The 17,204-nt window shown below is 41.0% G+C and overlaps 1 protein-coding gene across 2 annotated transcripts in view; it reads left to right on the forward strand.

The window, feature by feature from the left end:
* Window positions 1-17,204, forward strand: part of AFF2 (AF4/FMR2 family member 2) — a 263,475-nt gene that overhangs the window by 206,741 nt on the left and 39,530 nt on the right. For both annotated transcript variants that reach the window (XM_026079836.1, XM_026079846.1), the window contains exons 10-11: window positions 15,030-15,192; window positions 15,722-16,741. In XM_026079836.1, coding sequence (XP_025935621.1) covers window positions 15,030-15,192; window positions 15,722-16,741 — 1,183 coding nt within the window. The remainder of the gene's footprint in view (window positions 1-15,029; window positions 15,193-15,721; window positions 16,742-17,204) is intronic.

Genomic DNA, 17,204 nt, shown 5'->3' on the forward strand with positions numbered 1-17,204 from the left:
GCACACTCCCAATGACAAACTGTTCCTGTGTACAAACTCTGTAGCTTTGTGGTTGCTCTTGGAGTTCAGCTCCTTATTAGACTTGGAGCTTGAAAGCATGGCCACAATTTTGGTGTCCACCTTCCCCAACAAAACTTCTCCTGTTTTTCATCCTTGCATATGCTGTTTTTGCTGTTGAACTTCATTCAAAGTTTAGTCTGCTATAATAATTTTGCCTTTGCCTGAATTTCCTGAAGTGTTTTTTAACTGATGTGTGCGCTCTCAGTTTTCCTTCTCCTTCTCCTTCTYCTTCTTCTTCCCTTCCCTTTCTATATCTGTGGCCAATTGGTCCCACACTAGAAGGAAATATCCACCCTTTCTGTACTGGATTCCTTTTGTCCTCTGGCTAAGCAGAACTCTGCCATTCAGCAGTGAAAAAGGACGCTGTGAATAGGGTTGTTCCCTTTGTCCCTCACTGCCAGTTCAGGCCCTAGAAGTACAAACTAGAAGTACATAGGCTCTTCCTATTAAATGTGGTCTTCTCCAGTGTTTCTCCTGGGAGTCCGAGGTGCCAGCCAGTTCCTAATGTAATAAACCTCACAAAACCTGCAGCCCACTGGGACCCCAGCCTTCTTATGGGCCTGTTTTTCCTGAGGTTCAGGAAAGCAGTTGGCTTTCTGTAATTGTTGCTGGGTTGTATGGAATTAGTTCCCTTTTCTGAGTCTTAGTTTGGCTTTCAACCAGCATTAAAATCTTCAGTAATAACTGCACTTGGCTTTTGAGAGGGCTGAATTCAAAGAATAAGTCATCTAACTTTGTTTGCTACAAGAAGTTATGATAAATTATAGTGCAGATGTTGAGTTATATCTGAGTCTTTTAGCTGCTCAAGGAGTTTCTGTGCCTGCTGGCCTCTGCAATGTGTTGTCTGACAGCATCTCCCATCAGCTTGCTATATCCAAAAGTACTTGAACTGCTGCATTTTTAGTTGCATGGCAATCAGTGTCAGAAAAAAAAGTGTCTTTCAGTTTAACACTGCAAAAGACAAGAACTGCCCCTCCATGTTGCCTTCCCATGGGCTGCTTGGCTGCTATTCTTTTCCACATACACACACCATCTCCAGATGTTTCAATAGCATCTCTGCTGATAAGTACTAGAAAGGCATCAATAAATAAAAGTGCAAAGTAAATAATCACTGTCAGTAGTAATATATAGTTGAGACAGCACCTTTTGAAATATGCAGAGGTGAGAGTCTGTGATCCCTTGAAGAACCAGGACCCAAGTACACTCTGCCATATGGCTACAGACACCTGTGGGATCCAATAAGACTGTCAGCAGTTTTTCATTTGCACTCACATAGCAGGATGCAAGGTGCATGCATCTCTTCGTGTCTTACATGTAAAACATCTAAAGACAATAGGTGAGACATTAGTAAGATAAGTATATGGCCAAGCCCCAAAGAGAGAATACAGATTGGTGCTAGGAAAAAATTAAATTCTATTTTKTTTTTAACAGTCTGCCACAGGAAACTGGTTAGGAGAAGGAATAAAGCCAAGTATGAGAAGCAGTTTCTTCTTTTCTCACAAGGTATTCCTCGCCTGAATCTCAGGAAGCCAAAAACAGCTACTGTAAAGCTTCTCTTGTCTCCACTATATTAGATAATTGTTAAATCCTTGTTTTCTTTTGTTCCTGTTTCTGCCATTGATAGCAGCCTGAGGGAAGAGGGGTGGGGAAATATGTTGCTCCTGCAAAACCATTGCAGGAAGAACGGCCAGGACATAAATGACACTGTTTTGGCTTCAAAAGGGTAAGCAGGTGTCTTAGGAGTCCCAGAAGAGCGATGTGCAAGCTTGTACAAACAACCTCAGAATCATGCCTGTTTGTTATTCACAGAAACAGAGTTGAAACCAGCTGAATTCCTCAGTTCCCAGAATTCAGATGGTGCACAATGGCCCATAATGAAGAGCACCTGTGCTTACCTCAATTACTATACAGAACCGAACAACAGCAAGAAGGGCTTTCAAGAATATATTTTCAATAATAGATTTAGTTATGTCTTTCATAATTGGATTCAAAAGCTCAAAATTTCATTTTGCAACTTGTTCGTGAAATTTGCATGAAAAAGTTTGGCATTTATTCAAAAGAAATACTCTATGAACAAGAAATTGCAAAACAGCCAACTGCTGGTAACTAAGCAGCCAAATTATAGTCCAAGCACTTGGCAAATACACCGTCTTTTTTATTATTTCAGTAATTGAATTTCTGTTAAAGCATAGAGCATAATTTAACATCAGGAATTTATTTATAATACAATAGTGTTTCAGTAATAAATGCATTATTATTGTCACTTTTAATGGAGCTTTATGTATTCCCTCAGAGACTATGTGGCAGACTCTGAGACAACCACTGCATCAGTGTTGTTTGTAGACAATTGAATTAATTGGAGACAGGGTCATTAACTCGACCTGAATACCTCTGATTGCTTCTGTAAATAAGGTTAGAGAGCAAATGGCTAATCTTTGTTGTCATTATAGATTCTTTTTACATTTTCACACTGCCTTGTATATTAAGATCATTTTGCTAAGCAGCTTTTTAGGCTGTCGTCGTGTTTACAGTATTGTCTTGCATGGCATACAACCATAATTGTATCAGACTTGCATTTCATTTCCCGTATCTATATAGAACATGATACTAGAGAGAGACCTATTCTGAATTGCAGCACATAAAAACCATTGGACCAACAAATTAATAAACCAAAATGAATAAACTGTAGCATTAAAAAATAATCAAATCACAAAACAAAAGTTGATTTTGTTTGCTTTTGTTTGAAAATTCCAACCTGTGAGACTTGCCAGTGATAACAGAGTGAGTCCGTTACTCGGCTGGGAACATGACCCACAAGGCCAGCTCCGTGTGTACCAGTCTGTAAGTTAAATGTCATCTGGACTTCTGGCTTGGATTTTCTTGGAAAATGAGCAGCAGGCTGTCACTTAAGTACAGCTAGAACACAGATATTTTTCATGGGGAGATCCAAAAAAGGTTGTGAGCACACTGTCCCATTTCTCAACAAACTTAATAAAGAATGAGGCCTGAAAAGCCTAGRCAGGCAGGCGTCAGGAACAAGAGACACCCTAAACTCAAGAATGAGGTCAGGTTCACGTTGAACTCGGTGATACCAGCCTGTCATCACTCCCATATTCCACCATATACTAAAAAAAAMCCCTTTGCTTTCTCAGAAACAGTCTTGTAAAAGTGGAAGAAAACAGCTGGCAGTGTCTTGTAATATGCCTGGTATTTGCATGTATTTCTTTCATTCTAAATTTATATTCAAGATGGGCCTGAACCCAAACCCCAGATATGCAGTATGAGTTATCCAAACTCTGGAGCCAAGTGTGGGATCCTGAGTCCATCTGTAACCTAGATGATAAGTGATGTTTTATGAATTCAGATTCAAAAATAACAGCCTTTCCACTTCAAAACTAGCAAGTACAGCTTTCAGCTCCAAAACTCTGCCCATGTCAAATTCCCATTGACAGTCTGTTGGTGCAGGAATCCAGTCTGACTTCAGTGTGGTGGGAGGAACATGCTGCCACTCCGTGTTTTCTTTCAGCAGCCTTTGCACAACTCACTTGTAGGAACATTTAAGGATGTTATTTCATCTAAAAGGCAGAGGAAGAAATGAAGTATTGGATAGGATACTAAATTGTTCCAGAGTTTTGAAGGCATCATGTGGTTTTATATAGCAGAAGACTCTGCAGGATTAGTATCTCCAGTAAACAAGCAAATATTTCCATAAAGTCCAGGGGTTTACCCTGGCATTGGTACATGCAAATCTACAGCCTGGCTCTCCCAGCCTTGTAGGTTTTGCTCTGAAAAAGAAGAGAGGGATCAGCCAGGTAGTCTTCTTACTCTAGCTCAGTATTGTTCTGAAATTCAGAGTGAGGCTTTTTTTAGTTCTGAGCCCCAGTGTCTGCATCTCTCCCTGTGCATTTCTGGCTGTGTAAGCACCGGTGGGGCTTATCTTTGAGGCTTGCTACAGAAGCAGTCAGTTCTGCTGAGCCTCTTGGACCATTTGTACTCCCTTCCACTGCAGGGCTAGCTTTGGAGCTTTACCCTTGGTCAATTTAGATGCATCATCCTTGATATCCCAAATACTACAGGAAAAATTAGAGAGAATTTTTTAAATCTAATGTAGAAAATAAACAGGTAAATACTTCTCTACTTCGCTGCTGGTAGAGTGACATGTTGTCCTTGATTTTTGTCATTAAAGAGCAAGAGAGCTTCAGGTCTCATATAACAGGCAATTAACCACCATGCTACACCAGAGTATGGAGAGGTTGAGGCTGCCTGGGCAGCTGTGTGAAAAGCACATTTGCACCTTGCTAAAGCAATGATTATTGAGTTGAAAACAATAAAAAGTTCAAGGGAGAATGAACTTTATTATTTACTTCTGTGTTCATGCGGGGTTTGGGCCTTGCTGACCTTGGCTTGTCAGCAGACCTTCGACCAGTCAGTGCTGATACAAGAACCATTCATCGGTTTGAGGAAAAAGAGATGGTGGTAATGTTGAAAAGTCCATTTATTTAAACTCAGGAACATGAGCATTCAGAATGAAAGCCTCTTAGCTGGAAGGTTTTTTAAACAGCTGAAATCAGTGAACAAATATTTTAACTAATCCTAAAGCCTGATGTCGATTATTTTGTTCTCATTGAGAAAATAGACAAAATTTGGCCTCTCTTAGTACCTTATTGACAAAATCTACATTGTCCTCAGGTTTGTGGTCACTCCACTGCTCTTGTCCTGGCTCCCTCTCAGGGAATATATATGTTTGTTCGCAGCTCTCCCAGATCAGGTTGTAACTGGCTCTGCCTTTGCTCATGCAGGGGAACCGGCAGCCCTGTTTCTCCCAGCCTGGATTAAAGAAGCAGGTAGTGTTACAGAGGGGACAGAGCACCCAAGTAACACTTCTGGAAGGCATCCAGTGCTGCGAGTGCTCCTTCTGGCAATCCCAACTAGTCTTTTCCATTTAAATCAAGCTGGCTTCAAACTTGCCCTCAGCGTGCACGCAGGAGGAGCAATGCTTTCGCGCGCCCGGTTTCGACATGGTGCCACGGGGCCCCGTCCCAGGAGGTGCCCCAGAAGCAGCAGCAGCTCCCAGTTGCCCATGTGCTCCTGAGAAGGGGATGCTGAAGCCAACAGGATCTCGCCTTTATTTTGGTGTAGACAAAAAAGGCTGAAAGGCAAGATTTTCAGCCAGATAACTTTAAAGAATTAAAGATTCTGTATTTCCTTTTGCTGTCAGTCAAAATAACAGGCATAGAAGATTCGGTTTAAAATAGCTGAGCCTTTTGACTTAAAGGGTTTTCATGTAGAAGATTTAAGATGTCAGGTTTAAACATGACACTGATAGTATTAGGCAGAGTATGGGAGCAGATTCTTGTAGTAACTGTCATTTTTTCTGACTGTTTATTAATGGTCTTTTGTGATTTATAGTGAATGTTGTGAAGGATCTTCAGGTCTATTTATCACTGAAAGAAGCACCTTTTTTTTCTTAACACRAATGTATGTCATAATTAGTGGTGGATGCTGCTTAAAGATTTAGCTCTGTCCTTAACATAAGATCCTTCCAGACAATATTTAATCCTAAACAGACTGAACATTTTTTTCATCAATCAAGGAGTGTATTACACAACCAGCAAAAATCAAGAGTAGTAGAAGGAGCTCACATTAGACAGAARAATAGAAAGTCTAGATTTTTACTCCAGATAGAGTTTTTCATCCCGTTTTGAAATAAATTCTAAGGAAGACACCTGTGTTTCAACATTCACCTTTATTAATATTTTACTAGACAATTTTACTAGTAAATATTAATATTTACTAGACTTTTCTCCTTGTTCAAAAACAAGTCATGTGTCCTGAAGTACATCATTATATCCATGAAGGGCTGTGATGCTGTCCCAGAAATTCACTGTGTACTTTTAGAAATACTTCTTTAAAAACTATTTCAGAATAATTGCCTGTTGTTACTAAAGACCTTTTTACTATTATGACTGTAGCAGTGAACCTAAGTGTCTGCTTGTGTTTTTCATTAATGTTGTGTACTTCTGTGGCCCCCGTTACRCAACAACTTACATCTGATGAACATAAATATACTTGGAGTCTCRCAATACTATCTGTATTAAAAACAGGGAAGAGGTACCACAAATTGAACTGTTTTGCCCACATTACCCATGTAATTCTGAAGAGAGCCAGAAATTCAATGAGTTATCCAAAGTCTCAGCGCAGTTCTGTGACCGCAAGGCTATCTTTCTTTACCCAGGCGCAGCAGTCATCTCCAGCAAGGGTGGAAATATTTGTGCCTTCATCATTTGTACATGCCTCCTAGCCTCGCTATGCCTCTAGCACCAATCCTGCTGTCTCACACTTTGTATAGGATATAGTGCATGGAGAACGCTACCAGTCTGTGAGCAAGTGAAGCTCATTTGGTAAAATATTACTCACTTTGCTTGTATTGGACTTTGTCTATATCTCTGGCCTTTTTCGTATTCCTTGCTTTATTCCTCATGCTGCCGACAACAGCCACAGTTGGAGCAACCTTGGGCCTTTTCTGAACGGATGGTTTTAACAGGCTGCAAAAGGCTGTTTCCCTGGCTTGTGGGAACTGATGTCCCTGGTTCATCTTCTTTGCTCTGGTCTGGACATGGTTATACTGACTGTCTGCTCCCAAGAGATTTCCCCAGAGAATAAATCCTCAGTCGGTTTCATGCGCTGACGTTGTGTCGCCTGTGCATAGTGCACAGGGGTGAATGGCTGTGTGCTGTAAAACTGGGGAAAATCAGGATATGCCTTTTGGCAATTTTTGATTTAAAATTTTTTTTTTCATTATTGAAAAGCTCGGAGGTATTGTTTTATATGTGGAAAGAAAAAGATCCTACTTTCTCATGTTTTCTGATTACTTCTGATTGGTTGCTTAGGATGTTAAAATTATCTTTTCTCGGGTATCAGAGAAGGCTGGAGATGTTGGGATTTTGGAGGCTTTATGTGGACCCATCTCCACTGATGTGTCTTGGTCCCATAGCTCCCAGGTGTGTTCCACTGGGTCCTGTAAGCTAAATCCTATTCCCTGTTAGAACTGAACTAGAACTGAGTCAGAACTGAATAGTATAGTTAATGTACAGTGTTATGTATCCAAGTTCCTGCCATTCATGAACAGGAAAAAAAGCCAATACTTTACTTATAGAGGTTCACTTCAGAGGAGGAGGCAACATTTTTTCATGAGCACACCTGGATTTTTTGTTGAAAGAAGTAAAATCAAAGTGCAAATAAGTGACTCATCAAAAAATATTTTATGTTCACCTTAAATTATGAATTAGTAGAGGGGTAAGTATATACCTGTTTGTTAACTTTCACAGAAAATCCACAAAATATTCTGAAAGATGCAGTATTCCACATTTCCATTTTGAAAAATAAATCCTTTTCTATGTATCAATACTCCTATCCAGCTTCATTCAGTATGGCAATATTGATATAATAAAATGGTTCCATTTACATCAAATGGGGCCCTTTGGAGTCTCACAGTAACAGATAGCATTCTTGTTCTTCTGCATGCCAAACAAACTGTAGCACATCAGGCCATAGTACAAGCAGTACTCTCTGACACTTGAAACCATTCCCTAAAATATTGTATATCAAAAAGTCTACAAACATTGCATTGTCTGCATAATATCACGCTCACAAAATTGTTTCCAAACTCTGAGGTGAGCAGGGTGATGCATGCACAAATCATGGATATAATATTGCTTTTAATATGTGAAATTCCCTTCCCTTTCCTGTCAAGTGCGTATAAGAACACTGTGAAATTGGAAGGAGAGCTATTACCATACCAATAGTTCAGAAAGTTTTTATGTGCACCGTTGGGGATGTGCCATTAAAATTCCTCCTCTTCTGCTATTTGTTTTTTATAATTTCATAGACAGTTTGATGTGTTACACCTGTGCTTTAACATAGGTGTGATTAAGAGTCAGAGCTTACTGTAGCCCAGCAATAAAACCAGGAAAAAGGTCAGAATAAGATTCATCAGTAGAAACAGTACCATGCTTAAAGTCACATTGCAGATGTATATGCACAGTTCCACCTAGGATTTGTGGCTAATGTAATTCTTTATTGGAAGGCTTTGACCTTGTTACGAATTCTTGGCAGCTTTTCCCCACTCTATTCATTACTAATGCAAGCTGTCAGTCACTTTAGTTCTGCTTTGACATAGATTGTGGCTCATAGGAGTTAGCTCTGTCATTCTTTTTATTTCTTTCATCTTTACTATCCTTTTTTATGGTCTTTAAAGCTGGAAGTATAAAAGGGTTGTATGTATGTGAAAAAAAAATCTGTTTCACTAACTCTGTCAACCTAGTTATAAACAGTCTTTGATTAAAACAGTTACTTTTGAACACTATAATATGACAATGTGGCTTTTTACATACAACATCTTGTAAATTACCCTCCCCCTCAAAATAAATCAGAACTCATATTTGCATTACAGTGTTCAGGATTGATACAGGCTGCCACATCCTGAATAGCATATTATAGAGGTTTTCCTTCTCTATGTGTTTTGACATGACAGAACCATCAGAAGTGATGTCTTATTATGAGCACTAGTGTTAGCTAAAGTAACAATTTCCACACCTTATTTCTGAAATGAAATAAACCTGGGTGCTGGTTAATATTTAAAAAGGACTTGATCCCGGTTTTCAGTTCCTGTGTCAACCTGATCTTTGAAAGTTTAGATTTGAATCCTGCCAGCCTGGTGATAAATAATTTAATACTAACCAATGGAAAGGCAGTGAGCAAATCATTCAGAGCAATCATTTTCTTTAAAATGCAATCTAGTGGCAGTCATATATAAGTTTGAAGATATAGACATGAACAATTCATTGTAAAAAAATAGACAGCTCCCTTTCGAATTAGAGGAGAATATTACTTCCTGGTAATGGGGTAAGAATAGAAGAGAAATAAAACTTCATTATTGAGCAGTTATGGTATTAAATTCTGACACTAAGTATTAATCTGCAAGGTGCTGCTCTATTATTCTCTGCTAGAATAATGAAGCAGGTTTTTTGAACATTTACACAGAATGCAGCCATCCCAGTGACTCCTGCTAATGGCCTTCACGTTCATACTGTTTCTCTGTAGAAATGGGCCTTCTGGAGGAGAGATTGGGCTAGATTCTGAAAAGCTGAAGGAGAATAAAGAGTAGTGAGAGGGAGAACAATAGCATCCCCCAAGACTGAGGTTACAAWATACCTTTGTAGATGATGTAGTGTGGTTGTGGTGCACAAAAATCTTAGCACTGGGTCCCCATTTTTCAGTGCCCTGTGCAATCAGAGCCTTTGTTCTGAAAAATTTACAGTTTAAATAGGCAAGTCAGATAAAGGGTAGGCAACATAATCCCCCTTTTACTCGGCAGGAACTGATGCACAGAAATATTTTTTCTCAGACACAAAGCAAAATTCATCCAAGTCCCAATCCAGTGCCTTAGCAGGAAGACCAACCATTCTCTATAGTCTGCAGCCTCTTTTCCAGTACAGACCTTCCCCTTTCCCTATTTTGTTTGGTTAAACTTTCCCTACAAATAGACTTGTTCAGTAAAGCAGCCTTTGTAGAGCACTGCTTCCTGTGAAAATACATTGCCAGCATTGATATACTGTTGACTCATTGGTCAGTTCCCATATACATTTTCCCACTGCCCAGCAGTGCCCTGCTTTCTCAAAGTTTACATTTCGATTTCTGAATAGAGCAATGGAACAAGTGGCCAATTCACCATTACCCAAAAAGGAAGGATTGGGGTGAATAAGCTATTGTTGGAGAGCACAGCCAATTTGCCAAATTCTCTTCACAGCGATCAACCTGGCTCCATCTAATTGGTGGAAAAGTTCAGGCAGTTATCTAAGGACTTGTTATGAATTTTTGTTCTTTGAGGAATTTTACTGTAGTAGTCTGAATTATACATTTCTTTTACACATGTATTTACAGGGTAAAAAGTTTATTATTTTTCTTACTAGAGGGTAATGAGTTTTAGTATCTCACATTATCTTTGTTGTAACTACCAGGTTTAATCTTGAAAATCATTTATTACAATATTAGAGTAAATGATGTGTTGAAAATAATATAACAGTCTAGATGRCAACAACAAAAAAAAGTGTAAATTGCACATTGGCCTTCAGTTCTCTAGGCAACATAATAATCCAGACATATAACGCCACTGCTTTAATTGGCATTGGAAAAGGAGTCCATGAGTTACAAAAACAGATGAAGTGAAGGAAGACACTTAAATTTAAGCAGATCACCCACATCAGTGAACCACAGCAAAAGAAAGACTATTGGTGTGTTTGATTAGCTTGATACATTCCCCACGAGGAACTGTCAGCAGTTGGCTCTAATGCCTGCTCTTGACAGATGCCACACACCTGCAAGTCTCAGTAGCTCTGCACTTCAAACCCTTGAGCTCGAAAGTGCAGAAAACCACTGCCAGATACCAGTGATACTTGTGTTTGTCCCGTCCAAGACATTTCTCATCTTGCACTTTATGCCCGCACTGTGCATAGTAATGCTGCCGAGCAGCAAGGGACATGGGAAGTGTCACRCGCTGCAGAAGCAGGAAGAAGGGCAGCAGGAACGCTGCAGAATGGCTTCCTTCCAGCTTGCTTCCCAATGCGCAGGTCTGCTGTATCTGCTGCACTTGCCCGGTACCAGTCAGGCAACCAGAAATGCTTACTTGTCTGCCTGTGGGCAGCTGGAGGCATTACCATGGTGGGCTTTGCTGGCAACGGAGATCTGGTTCTCCTCCCACTTACAGCAGAGGTGTCACTCCAGTGGTTTCCATCCTATCATGATAGGAGCAGAGGTGTCAATCCGGGAGCTCCCATCCTACCCCASTAAGGGAGAACCAAGTCTGGGGAGGGGAGAGCAGCTGCTCATTCAGCTGGTGTGGAGGACGGGGAGCCTTGCTGCTGTGTCCTGTGTTTTTTTTCCTCCCAAATAGCACATGTGTGGTTGCTGTTGCAAGTCAGGGTAGATCATGTATGACTACTGTGCAGAACTCAGCTCAGGTAGAGCACRCAGGGTTTGGAAAATGTGAAGAATAAAATGAAAAATGGGACCAAACCGATGTTCCCATTAATGACAGAAAGGCCTTGCAGTTACAGAGTTTGACAGGCCTGCCATGAGTACGAGAATGATCATAATACCGCTAATGTTTGTTTTGTGTGTTTGGATTGCAAGCTCTTTGGCCCAAGGACTGTGTCTCATCATGTATTTACACAGATCCCAGCACAGCAGGTCACTGGTCTTGGTAGGGGCCTCCCATCCCAAGTGATAATAATGAACTGGCTTTCTTCTGGCCGTTATTTACCCAAATAACACTGTGTTCCATTGTGCAGCATTGTTTTTATTAATTTTTTTTTCCGTTCAAATGAAATAAAAACATTGTCCACCCAAACACTGAGGAACAATATGAGTGCTCATCTCCTGCTGCGAAATAAAAATTCAGGAGTTTCAAATATCAGTGCTTCCTGCCCCCTTTAGTCACTTTGAGGACTTGTGTCTGATGATAAAATGCTTTAAATCCATTTTAAACCTTGTCTGGGCTGGCATTCCTTGCCAGCGTCTTAGCAACCCAACAAAGCTTGCTTTGAAAGTCTCTTAGAGAGGCAACCCCCAGTTCATGTAGTTGATACTGTTGTGAAGAAGTCCCATTTTATTTGTGTAACAGCTGCTTGAATGCGCGTTTGCAGAATCTGTCCCAGAATCTGTGAAAACACGTGATGTAAGTTTAAAGCTGAAGAAGCCTTTGGGAAGAGTGCAAACCAACCAGTTCTTTTTAACTACTAGATGCATTTTATTTAAGAAAAACGCAGAAGACGACCTATAATCTCTCCATTAAATTCATTTTCTTCTTGGAAGCAAGGATTCTTTCCCATGCACTTGTGTATGAAAGGTCTGTATATTTTCTTCTGCTGAACAGCATTATTAGAAGTTGATTGTGCATGTAGCTATATGCAAGATCTCACTATCTTTAGCTTTGTGAGATGCTGGGAAAGGCATTTCAGGTCTTATCTGACTGTGTTACAATGCATACAAACAGAGTTACACTCAAACTACATGGTGAAAAGTGAATACTTCTACTTTAAAAATCTAGTTCAGCAGTGATGTCTGCAGCATGACAACTGCCTGATGTAGCCAAGGCATAATTTTATTATCCCAGATGAAAGACAAATATGACCTCATTGTGTTTTGTATGAAAAACATTATTTTGAGTTTCCTGCAAGCTTGCTGAGCTGTGTTATTCAGTAATGTTTGGCATGTGATAACTTTTCTGAGGCTGGTGTGCAGCAAGATAGAAAATAAGGCCAGGTTGGAGCTGCCGTCTATTTGCACGTTTTGTACTTGCTCTCGGAGCTCTGTGTCGGATGGTTACAGCCTGCTATGGGACAAATCCCGTCGTTTTGTATGAGCACGTCCTGGCCACGGGGTCGGTTCTCCTCCGGAGTGCCGACAGGCCGAGGTTGTAGTTAAAGGCTGGAGAGGTCTGGGCCCTTGCTGCGGTGGGGTCTGGTTTCTCCTTCCCTGAGCCACCGTAAGAGCTGGTGTTCCTTAAATCAGATACCTTAATGACAGCAAACTTCCAAGCACTGACAACAAAGCATTTTTTTAGGTGGAATAACCTTATTCCACCTTTAGGTGGAGTAACACCTGCTCTCCAGGGACTGGCGTGCACCACGGGGCCAGGTGCCTGGCCACTGCGCTCTCTGGCCACTGCGCTCTCCAGGGGTCCGGGGGTGGCTGAGCACCTCGCCGCCTTCGGAGCTGGCTGCCCGCGAGAAAGCGGAGTTGCAGCGAGGAGGAAACATCAGAGTTTCAGTGTTTTCTTCTCTACCATTTTGGGGTGAAAAGAGAAAATAGGAATGAAACCGGTGAAGCTCACAGATTTAGGAAAAAAATATTCTGACATTTCCATATTATAGCTGCACTGTTCTGATCATTCCCTGCATAACAGTTTTTTCAAGGCCGGTGTTTCAGTTTGATTTTTCAGAATGGAAGTTTGGGAATCCTTGAAGATTTGTCTCTTTTTTCTTGTTCTTTCTTCCTGCAGATGAGTGTAACGAAGTAGGAAAACTCAGATTTCATCTATTTTTAGTTTTTTCCTTAAAGAAAATGTAAGGACAAAATTGCAAGATAATGAATTGAAAGTCAAACTGCCCCACAGACACACACACTTCTCCATTGTTCTGGTTCCCTTTTTTTTTTTTTTTTTTTACAATAAAAAGAAGTGAAAAATGTATTTCCCTACACATTCTTGCATTTCACTAAAAAGGAGGGATTAAAAAAAAGAAAAAAGTGGAAAAAATGGTTTCTAAACATTGAAATTAAATACGAGTTGTAAGATCAATTTTTTAATTCAGCAATGTTTAATTTTCCATAATACTTTAGGAAATTTCCATTTTTTAAAATTATCTCTTCTTTTGATTTACCTTTTCCTTCCAACTGAAATTTTGTAACTAGCTCCATGAGAGTCGGTTGAGTGAAGAACCTCTAGAAGAAGAAAAAAAAAAGTATATGCATCTAATGAGCAACAAAGTTAGTGATCTGTAGCAATTACCCAAGTGAGTAATTTTGTTTCATTAATGCACCTTGAAGCACCAAGCTGTTTTGGCAATGGGCACTGCAGGGCCATTGCAATGCTCAAAGAGACAGTTACGGTACCAACCACCGGGTAAGGGATAGGTTTACCAGGAAGGAGGGAGAGAGAAAGTAGCTTAGCGTATGAAGAAATTAAAGACCATATATTAGTGTCACGGAAGCCAATGGCAATCCTTCTAAAGACTGTAGTGGAGCAGGATCAGACTCTAGTTTATTCTGGCCTTCCCAACTTCCAGTTTCGTGGTTAGTGTATTTTTCAAGAGGGCATTTTGATGTGCATAGCATTTCGCTTTGAAAGGTGAAGGAGGGCATGTACACGGTTTGTTTGAATCCTTCTTGGAGAAAAGTAGAAAAGCAGGTAGTAGCAATGAAGGCAAAGCAGTGTTATAACTCCTAGGCTTCTCCTGATGATTCGATGTGGGACACACACATCATATGATATGTTAAAGTGAAGTATTGAATATCCATAAAGGAGAACTAGCAAATGGTGTCAATTTTCAAACACTTTGCTTTGTCAGCTTCACAAATTTAAAATCAATCATCAAAAAGACTCTGTATAGATCAGCTGAAGAGACATAAAACCTTATGGCTATCTCCCTGACAAAAAATTTAAAATTAAACATGAGTTTATAAAGACTCTGGCAAAATTCTATAATACTAAAAACAGGGGTCATCCAACCTCTCAGTTTTGAAATAAATGCTGAGGAAAAACAATGACACGCAGTGCTCTGCTAATAAATACATCTTGGAGAACAACCAAACACACTGAAAAATAGATTTCGTAGAGAGGTGTATTTTTAACATGAACTCCATTTTCTCACTGCATTATCATAAACATGAGAGAAAAGGCAGCTACAAATAAAAAAATCCTAGGCAGTCCCTGGAGAGTTGTCAAAAAATATGTAGTTTTAGTACACCACAGTATAAAAGTATTCATTAAAATTAATTTTTAAAGTGTCCTGTCCAATATGAGTTGCCTGGTGTCCTTCCTTTGATCATAAATTATAGATGAACTGGTAAAAAACGAAGAAACCACGTTTCCATTAATAAATTATTTAAACGTGATTGTTAGTTTTTGCAATCATTGGGCTAATAAGCTCCAGCTTGTGACACTAAAGCATTTCTCATTTGACAACGATGATGATGATGATGATGATATTATCAATGCCAGGGTCAGTGTGCCCCATGAAGCGTAAACCCAGCCAGCTCCTTTGCTCTGTACACAGCAAAATGGCCCCTTGGGATGGTGTGGAGGGATTTGCCATTGAGGAAGGCTGGTGCGAGTGGAGTTTTCCAGGTAGCTTTTCCGAAGGGAACACTTAAAAAACACGTACGGAAGCGAAGGGCTCTTCTCCCCACAGTGGTCTGCCGGGGCCGACAGCGCACACGGCCGGCTTGGCCCACTCCAGCGGCGGCTCCGGGAGCTCCAGCGAGTCGGAGAGCAGCTCCGAGTCCGACTCGGACAGCGAGAGCAGCTCCAGCGACAGCGAGTGCAACGAGGAGTCGCGCAGTGCCACACCAGAGGTAAGGCCGCCCTCGCAGCTCCTCCTCGGCGGGGCAGGCAGGGAAGCAGCAGTGAGAACTGCCTCCTGCTCCCCCTTGGGAAAAGGCTGAAGTTCGGCACGCTGCGGTGCTGTTTACTTTTTTCTGCCTTTACGGTTTTACATGTGTGACCCACATAGTTGTTCTAGCTTTTGGAAGAATCCTTCTGGACTACATTTGAATTGCTTTAAAGAAATATTTAGATTTTTGCCAGTAGCTAGAGAAGATTTTATTGACATAGTATTCAGCTGGGACTAAGGAAAGGCAACATGACAAAACTATATCTTCAGGGACCAGCTAAACTTTTTAGTTGTATTAAATTTCTCCAGGGCCACGTTGTAAACCAGATAAGGAAGCCTAATTAACCATAAATACTCCATAAATACTCCCATAAAACTAGCAGTCACCACTAGCTGACTGAAATAAAAGGGTATGTTAAAAACGCCCTCATTTAAAGGGAAAAGCTTTGCTTCTGTCTGAGATTTGTTCCTTGTCATTCTTCCAACTGCAGCCTGAACCCCCCTCAACAAACAAATGGCAGCTGGATAAATGGCTAAATAAAGTGAACCCCCACAACAAGACCATCATCAACAGCCAGAATGAGACGCACAGCGAGGCCAGCTCTCAGCCGCAGAGCAACCAGCAGACCGAAGGGCAAAGCAAAGGGAAGCTCAACAGCAGCCTGCCCCCGACTGATTCCAAAGACCGGGCGATCCTTAGTCCCATCCGAGAGAAAGCCAAACCGCGGGTTGCCCAGAAAACCCCAGAGGCAAAAAGCTCCAAGCAGAAGTCGCCAGCTCATAATGAGCCAACTTCACAAAGGACTACTGGGAAAAAGCAACCCAAAAAGGTAGAAAGGACTTCCAGTGTAGAAGAGTATAACTGGCCCAAACCAAATAATACCAGCAACACTCCCAAAGAAAAAGACACGCAGGAACCCCCCGAGCAGCCAAAGGTTCGAACTAAAGCAGCAGTTGGGAAGACCGCTCCAAGGAAAGAACCACGGACCAGCACAGGACTCACTTCTGAGAAGAAAAAGTACAGAGGCCCCAGCAAAATTGTCCCTAAATCCCGGGAATTCATTGAAACTGATTCATCTACTTCTGACTCAAACACAGACCAGGAGGAGAGCTTGCAGGCTAAGATACTGCCAGCTTGCAGTGGGCCCACCAATGGCATCAAAGTGAAGGACACTGGCAGTAACATCCTCAGCGTAAGTAGTTTAACTAGCAACGGCAGTAACACATCCATTGACCAGACCAGCAATGATTTGGAGGAGCAGCTCTTTTCTCCTATCCCAGTCGTACAAAATGAACTCCTGTCCCCACTGAGAGAATATGAAGAACTCAAATCTCTTTGGGTGAAAATAGACCTTAGTTTACTCTCTAGGATACCTGGACAAGAGCCTTTTGAGAACACATCTGTGAAAAGTGAACCAAGGGAGGCAAATGTGAAACACAGACGACCGTCTCGAGAGTCCCCTACCCCAGCAGCTGAAAAACCATCCACAAAATCCAAAAGGAAACACAAGGTAAGTCATTTCCATCTCTCAGAGGAAAACACTGAATTTCTGTGTGTCCTCGAGGTCAGAACCACAGTCAGTGGTTCCTGGCTGCACCTGCAGCAGGACTCAGCTGCAGTCACAGGGCTCTTAGGGGCATCGTAACACTAAGGCTTTATCGTTTCTACAAAGGACGTACATTTACAAGTACATTACAAATTAACATCAGAAACTATTAAAAAACAAAATCCAGCTGTCAAAATCAATGGATGGTGTATTTTTTGAGATTTATCTTACGAGCTTTTCCATTGTGTTTGCTCACTTACCCATTAATCTGCAGAAGGACTCCCAATGACTAGTGCGGATTACTAAGGTTCAGCCATACTCAGAAAATGTGACTGCTATTTGGAAGGCAGGATTTTATTGTCTGCAGAATTAAGGTGTTTTCACCACTGGCTTAAACAGGCATGGCTTCATTGAAGTCAATGGAATG

The sequence above is a fragment of the Apteryx rowi genome, unplaced genomic scaffold, assembly GCF_003343035.1.
Source record: "Apteryx rowi isolate R43461 unplaced genomic scaffold, aptRow1 scaffold_115, whole genome shotgun sequence".
Lineage (NCBI taxonomy): Eukaryota > Metazoa > Chordata > Aves > Apterygiformes > Apterygidae > Apteryx > Apteryx rowi.